Source organism: Ctenocephalides felis, unplaced genomic scaffold (assembly GCF_003426905.1).
Source record: "Ctenocephalides felis isolate EL2017-DRISC unplaced genomic scaffold, ASM342690v1 CF-g0.4_SCAFFOLD_02556, whole genome shotgun sequence".
Classification (NCBI taxonomy): Eukaryota; Metazoa; Arthropoda; class Insecta; order Siphonaptera; family Pulicidae; genus Ctenocephalides; species Ctenocephalides felis.
In genome coordinates this window covers 83167-91505 of record NW_020538710.1, presented here as the reverse complement: position 1 = coordinate 91505, position 8339 = coordinate 83167, and the positions used below count along the sequence as shown (strand labels likewise).

The window sequence follows — 8339 nt, the reverse complement described above, 5'->3', positions numbered from 1 at the left end:
CAACGATCGTGTCGAAAGGACTGTAGTTCTTGTCAGTTCTTTAATAATTTTAAAAAAAAGAAGAAAAGGAAAGACGTAAACGGCTATGGAGTCGTTCTTGGTTGCTGCGGCGTGACCAGCAAACTACTTCCTTAAATATGGTTTTTAATGAACTAGAGTGAGTGAATTTTAATTAGTGAAAGTTGATAAAACGTAATGTTATTGTTATATTTAATGTTTTTAGTGCAGAAGATCCGGCCAGTTTCTCAAATTACACGCGATTGAAAATGGTATTTGGAATGATTTGTTGGAAATGGTAGCACCATATATAAAGAAAGAGGATACAGTTATGAGGCAAGCTATATCACCGAGAGACAGGCTTTGTATTACAATTAGAGACATTAGTTATTCAACTCGTGTTGCACCTAATACCATATCCCAAATCGTGAGAGAAACTCTTGAAGCAATTGTAACCGTTCTTCAAGATAACTTTATAAAATTTCCATCTTCAGCACAAGAGTGGGAATCTGTTGCCCACAAATTTGAGACAACATGGAGTTTTCCTCATTGCATAGGGGCATTGGATGGAAAGCATATCAGATTTTGTCCATCACGAAGTGATGGTTCGAAATTCTGAAATTATAAAGGATATGACAGTATAGTACTCTTAGCTCTTGCCGATGCAGATTATAAATTTTGGTTTGTTGATGTGGGAAGAAACGGCCGTATGCATGATTCAACCGTCTTTCATACAAGTCTATTAGGCATAAAAATGGATAACAATTCTCTCAATTTGCCTTCTCCTTGCGAGTTAGAATCCTATAACACTAAAATCCCTTATGTGATGATGCCTTCAGCTTAAAAAGAAATTTATTGAAACCATATCCGAATCGAGGTCTCACAATGGAGAAAAGAATTTACAACTATAGATTGAGCCGAGCTCGTAGAGTAGTTGAAAATGCTTTTGGTATACTTGTCAACAGATGGAGAATATCGCAAACCACTATACCCCTAGATGTCAAAAAAGTTGAGACTATAACATACACGTGCATATTATTGCACAATTATGTGTTATCAAAAGCTAATGCTCATCAGTGGTATGTGAGAGATGAATATCGAAATGTTAATGATTGTGTTATGAACGATTTAGAAACACAGCTACCCACATCTCAGCAAAACTTAGAGCAGAGGTCTAATCGATGCAGCAATGATGCTTTAGAAATTCGTGACAAATTCTGCGATTATTTTAATACAGTAGGAATTGTTCCCTTCCAATATTCTGCTATTGAAAGAGGGCAATAATTAATAAATTCTGTAAAGGCAAATGTTTATATAAATGATAGAATTGTATTAATAACTATGTTATTAATAATAATGTTATTATTTCTATATTAATTTTCAATAGTGTTTTAATGAGTGGTGAAAATGAAATACTTTATATTCAGATTCATTTTTATTTATAAACTAGCTGACCCGGCAAACGTTGTTTCGCTAAGTTAGGTATATTCTAAACGATTTCTAAAGAATCAAAAATATTAATCCTTTAATTGTATAAGGATGTGTTGTTTGAATGCTATATACAATGAGGTATTATCAAAACAATAAACCCCATTAGTTTGTCTATATTTTGTCAATACAATCAATTTGGAAGTTCTATACACTTTCTATAAAAAACATGGTATAATCCAATCCAAGTCTTTTTTACTCTTTCGACTTATTGATTACGTTTCAAGTTTTTCAGATTCTTTTTGGATTCTGTATTTTGTATATAATTGTAAATAATACTACTGTGCTTATACAAAATTTTCAAATTTCTGCGAGGAGAGATAGAAAATGAATTAAGTATTTCTCTTTGACCTGCTTTTTGAGAAGTTTCAAGTAACATTTGATGAATTAAAGTATATTTAATAAAAAGTATATATGTAGAGCAGGGAGAGGCACAAAGGTCCACTTTGACTTCGAGCAAATATAAACTATATAGTGAAAACCAAAACAATTATATCACAACAAATAACGCATTTCAAACGAACAATTATCTGACTACGTTCAGTAAAACTGCCAGCTACATCATTATTGTAGAAATGTGCTTTTTTGCTGTTTTCCAAAAATTTGTTATCTAGACCTTTTTATCCTATATGCGGGGTAACTTGTAACGGGCAGGTGGCAAAAGGTTTAAAGACTTATTATAATTTTAAAGGTATTCTACAAAATAACTACATTTTTAACTAATGCTAAAACTATCAACGGAAGAAAATACTTTTATTATGGATTTTCAAAGATTACCGTTTGGCTATACATCTTTTTTCCTCTACTTTCAAATATTGTTATTAAACAATGCTTAACTTTACTGATTTTTGGCACATCGGTGGTGGATCTTTTTAATCCCGGATCTTCATATATTAATATCTATTCTGCGATAAATTCTGGGAAATTATAACTGGAAAATGTTATTCGACAAAATGTCCATTTGATCGATACCAAATTTAGGTTCTGAATTTAAATAACATAAATAAAAAATAATATAACCTAGAAAATGTTTTATAAATACCAATGAGTATATAGTTATACAAATGAGATCTTTCAGAGCAACGTGTTTGAGAAAAATATGCCAAAAAGTGCATTTTCATATTTACATATCAAAAAAGTTTATATTTTGAGTCTCTAGTAACACTTGCGGCCCGTTTGCTAACGTTTTTGTATATAAATAAAACTACAAACAAAACTACTTACTACAAATTTATCATAATTAAATAATATTCGCGTAAAACATCCTATTAAACGTAATTGAACATCATCTGTCAAAAGTGTTTGACATTTCACGTAATTGCCACCGTCTATTGTTTTATTTAAATTACGCTTCAACAAAAATTTTCGAATCAAAAATGTAAAGTTTCTACGCGATTTTGAAATAATATCTCACCTTTTGGACAATCTCTGGTTTGGCACGAATTTTTCAAGACTAAGATTGGCCAAATCGATTCAGCCGTTTTCGAGTTTTATTCGGACATTTGAAAGAGAGCTCCATTTTTATATATAAGATTAATAATTAAGAACTATATTAAGATCATTCAAAGTCTTGTGTGTATGCTTCAAATACAATTTGTGAAACCTTGCTGAGTGTCATTGCCCTACGCTTTTCATTTTTAACTTGTTTCACAAGCGATGCCAGTGAAGAAAAAACTTGGTCCACAGACCCTTCTGGTGTATCTTTAGGTGTTTCGTGTCGCTTTTTCATCGATTCCGCCAGTCTGTTTATAGCACTAGTAAAAATATCATCGTTTGATGAGCCCTTTCTATTTTTCTTTGGCCTCATTGGTGGTTCGTTGGTATATCCAGCAGAAGTAGAAGGAGCAGATGAAAAAAACTCAAAATTTGATGCTGATGCTGCAGGTCCCTCAAATATGACACAGTCATCCTCCACACCTGCCACTACATTACATTCAAGGTACTCCTGCGTCTGAGGTGTTTCAGGTGTTTCAATGGAGCTTCTACTTATTCTCGGTGTGAGAAAACTTTCCAAGAACGATAATTGTAAAAAGTACCACAAAAAGGGTTTGTAGACCTATAAGGTATATAAGGTGCATTAGTCAGATGCTCGATATTTTATTAAAGGTAATTATTGAATTCCAAAAAAACGGGAAAAACTTACATTTCCCGCCAATCCCGCTTCTCATTGATGCTCTTATCTTATTATTCTCGAAGTTGTATTGGGTTCTCAAGGCTTTAAATTTCTTCTGGCATTCATCTCGAGTCGCTGTGGGCCGTATTCTCAGCATTTTTTCTACCACTCTGTCCAATGCTTGGCCTCTCAAATGCTTATTATGATATGCAGGCGAGTCTGTAGCGTACAGACAAGTTTCTTCACGTACTGCATCAATTAGTAATTCAATTTGATCTCTCGACCACTTGTTGGAAATCATTTTGATAATATTTGTATATTATACTCTGGACAATATTAGAATTCGATGTATTCTACACTGTACACAATGGCTAATCACAACATAACCACCGAACACTTGCCAAACCCCAAGATCACCAATCAGGTACATGTGTTGAATCACGTGGCAAAATACAGCTTTCCTATTGGACACTAGAAGTACTAGCCACCAAATAGCTAATCTGTCGCCGAATAGGACGTGCTCTATTTATTTTTTATCGGATAATTAATACTGATATAAAAATATTAAAAAGGTTCGCAAATTTTATTTTTAGCTTCCCGAAGGAGAAGTTTATGTTTTCATCAAAAAATCCAATTCGCTAATTTAACGTTTTCTCGACGTTTCAAGCCATTCTGAATCGAATGAGACCAAATTTGTAAAAAGTATGTGTGTGTGTGTGTGAACAGATTTTTTGCCGTAAATCGACGTTTTCTCAAAAACTGGTGGACCGATTTCAAAAATTCAAAAGCCATTAGATGTATCTTAATGAACATACTAAACCATTAAAGTCCTACAAAAAACTGCCTCAATTATAAAAATTATTGATTTTTCAAATTTTGCTTTTAAAAATAGTCCGACCGGGTTGACGTGTTCGATTTTCAGTAATGTGTAATAAATCCACTTCGAATACTTTTTACTACTTATAAATTAATTTATCCATCATGGATAGTTGATTATTTACACATATCGGTAACTTGCCTCAAGGCTAAATACCAATATCAACTAGTTTTTTTTTTTAAATTTGGGTATTTTTGCAAATTTCGAAATTTTTTAAATAAAACGATTTGATTTTTTTTTCAATATTTTGGAAATTTTGAAATTTTTTGATATTTCATATGAAATTACGAAAATTTGAAAAAAATGCATATTTAAATTTTTTCGGAAATTTGAATATTTTAAAATTACTGAACTGCGTTTCCTAAACTAATCATTTATTTACGCCGGCGTTCGCTATATATACACAAATATATATTTACAAAATAAAAACTAAACGCTTCCAAAATCGAAGTACATGAATCAAGTACGCATTGATATTTACGTGACAAAATACAGCTTTCCTATTGGACACTGAAGGTATCGGCCACAAGATAGTTCATCTATCGCCGAATAGGACATCATAGATAAGTAAGCATAAATAGATCGCTATCTCGAGCCATTTGACGTTACACTCATTTTAATTTACGAATAGATCACTACATGGCAGCACTTGTAGAGTATGTAAATTAACCGCTGGTTTTTTTTTTAGATATGGTTCGTATACGTAATACAGTAAAAGGAAACCCGAATAATTTCTTACGTTAAAAATGAGAACAAAGTATATGAAGTACAAAATATATTTTCAAATACATCACGGACCAATTTTTTACATAATTAAAACTGGTAGTGACATGTTATAAATGTAAAAATTATTATACATAATGAGAAGTATTTCACAAATATAAGTAATTGATAAAAAGTGCTTACATTGGAATTAATATTATACATAATAATAAGTATTTCACAATTATAAGTAACTAAGAAAAGTGCTTTCATAGCAATTAATTATTATAAATAATAAAAAGTATTTCACAATCATAAGTAACTAAGAAAAAGTGCTTTCATTGCAATTAATTATTATAAATAATAAAAAGTATTTCACAATTATAAGTAACTAAGAAAAGTGCTTTCATAGCAATTCATTATTATAAATAATAAAAAGTATTTCACAATCATAAGTAACTAAGAAAAAGTGCTTTCATTGCAATTAATTATTATAAATAATAAAAAGTATTTCACAATTATAAGTAACTAAGAAAAGTGCTTTCATAGCAATTAATTATTATAAATAATAAAAAGTATTTCACAATATAAGTAACTAAGAAAAAGTGCTTTCATAGCAATTAATTATTATAAATAATAAAAAGTATTTCACAATTATAAGTAACTAAGAAAAGTGCTTTCATAGCAATTCATTATTATAAATAATAAAAAGTATTTCACAATCATAAGTAACTAAGAAAAGTGCTTTCATAGCAATTAATTATTATAAATAATAAAAGTATTTCACAATTATAAGTAACTAAGAAAAGTGCTTTCATAGCAATTCATTATTATAAATAATAAAAAGTATTTCACAATCATAAGTAACTAAGAAAAGTGCTTTCATAGCAATTCATTATTATAAATAATAAAAAGTATTTCACAATTATAAGTAACTAAGGGAAAGTATTTACATGACAAATTTCCAAGAAATTGTTATAACAATACAATACAACAATATATAAAAACTGCACAGAAATATAGTGTAGGAGCATTTACAATAGACTGATAAATTCACAAGAACTGACTAATAATAATTACTTAAAGACTAATAATAATATATTAAAAAATTAAAAACTACGAAGAAAATAGCGTAGGAGTATTGACAAAGAAGGAACAAATGGAAGAAGGAATGACAAATAATGCAAAAATTTAAAAAGTTCAAATAACAAATAACTTGTTAAATAGTACAAAGGAAGGAAGAAGGAATAGAAGGAAGAAGGAAGAGAAGGAAGAAGGAAATAGGAACAAATGGAAGAAGGAATGACAAATAATGCAAAAATTTAAAAAGTTAAAAAGAACAAATAACTTGTTGAATAGTACAAATACTTCACAAACAAAAAATTCTGAGAACATAAAATATATATATTGATAACAAAATTGAGAGAAAACTGAATTCCTAGGATTAAAATTCATTTACGAGACATTCTTCTTTATTAACTCAGCATTTAATAAATATTTTGCTATCCAATCAATCATTAATAAAGTTGCATTTGACGAAATCTTTGAATAGTTGCTGTATGAGTGTTTTTTAAACATTACATTCAACCGTGTTATGATCTTAATGAAAACATTATCATCAAGATTGTCATAGATGATGAAAAGCATCACCATTGTGTTCACAATGAACAGAATAAAGTTTGATGCACATGCAATTGTTCATGAATTAAAAGAAAAAAAGCAACGTTGTTGATTTCCAAGGTCGGTAGTAAATATATCCTGAATTTAAACACTATATTGTGATGTTGCGCAAGTTATTTAGAAAAGAATATTATATAACACAAACTTTCAAGGGAAAAACATTAAAATATTAGGCATGATATAGATTCACTTTATATGTCGTCTTCACATTTGTTTATGTAATAAATAATCTTATTAAATACAATGGCAAACTTACATCAAAACCATTTTCATCAAACAAAAATAAAAGCATGAATACCACAAAGATGCGAAGTATTAATCTATAATTTAATAGTGTCAATAAAATAGTTATGTATTCAATGCAGACCATAAAAGAAAAAACAAAAATAAATAAATAAAAATAACATAAAATATAATTAAATTAAAAAGAAAGAATAACATAAAAGAAAATAAAGAAAAAAAAATAAAAAAAATCTGCCTTAAATTACTTTCAACAATTTATTAAATCGAGAAAAGAATCTTTGAATTGATATAGAAATTACATAGACCACAGCCAGCAAGTAACAGGATGTAATACTTGAAATATTTATAAAACGCATCGTACTGAAACCAATTCATATATTGCAATATTGACGAAAACTGAAATCAATTATAAATAAATTAGAAAAACATGTTTAGCAAAATAACAATGAAAGCCATAAAAAATTGAAAATAATGAATAAAATTATAATGGAAATATCATTAAATGAATATTGACCAGGAAAATATTAAATAAAAATGAGAGCAATAAAAATTGAAAACAATAAATAAACAATTATGATGCGAATGTGAATTAATGAATTTTTACCGGAAAAATATTTGGATTTTTGTGTCTCAAACGAGCACTATAAGATCTGAGATTTTTTTTATATTTGGCTAAAGCCATTCTCTTTATAGGGTCCTGCTCATTTTCATTTATATACTTTCCTGTGAGATATCTATTAACACTTCTATTCCAAGTGTTAATGAAAAATAAAATAAATGAATCTAAAAAAAATTGTTTTAAATTATGCTTTTGGCAAAGGAAATTAAAATTATATAAAACATGTTTTTCTAATAATATTTGAAACTTGATCTTTAGTTTATCATCAATACATAAATATTTAATGAAATGATCAAGTACAATCAAAAAATACATTTCCTGGAACCAAAAGCGAATGGCCAGTGTAATCTTTAGATGCAATCCAAGAAGCTTCATCCCTGCCAATTGGATCTGCTAATAGTTCAGATGTACAAACATGGCATTCACCAACATATCCGAGAAGTTTCTTAGTACAATATCCTGCAACATAAGCGTTAGCAGTTTTACTGTACAATGACATGTCTTGGAAATGAAACGGCTCTGCATCAATAGACATATTGATCAGAGAGTCAGTTTCCAAGACATCTTCATTATTCAGAAACACTCGAAATGTGGCAAGCAACCCGGTTGTATCATCGATT

The 8339-nt window shown here is 29.3% G+C and overlaps 1 protein-coding gene across 1 annotated transcript; it reads left to right on the top strand.

The window, feature by feature from the left end:
• The first annotated feature begins 292 nt into the window (after positions 1-292).
• LOC113381080 lies at positions 293-616 on the top strand. The gene has a single exon (XM_026620067.1). It carries the CDS (start codon positions 293-295, stop codon positions 614-616), a length of 324 nt encoding a protein of 107 aa, XP_026475852.1.
• The last annotated feature ends 7723 nt before the right edge of the window (positions 617-8339 follow it).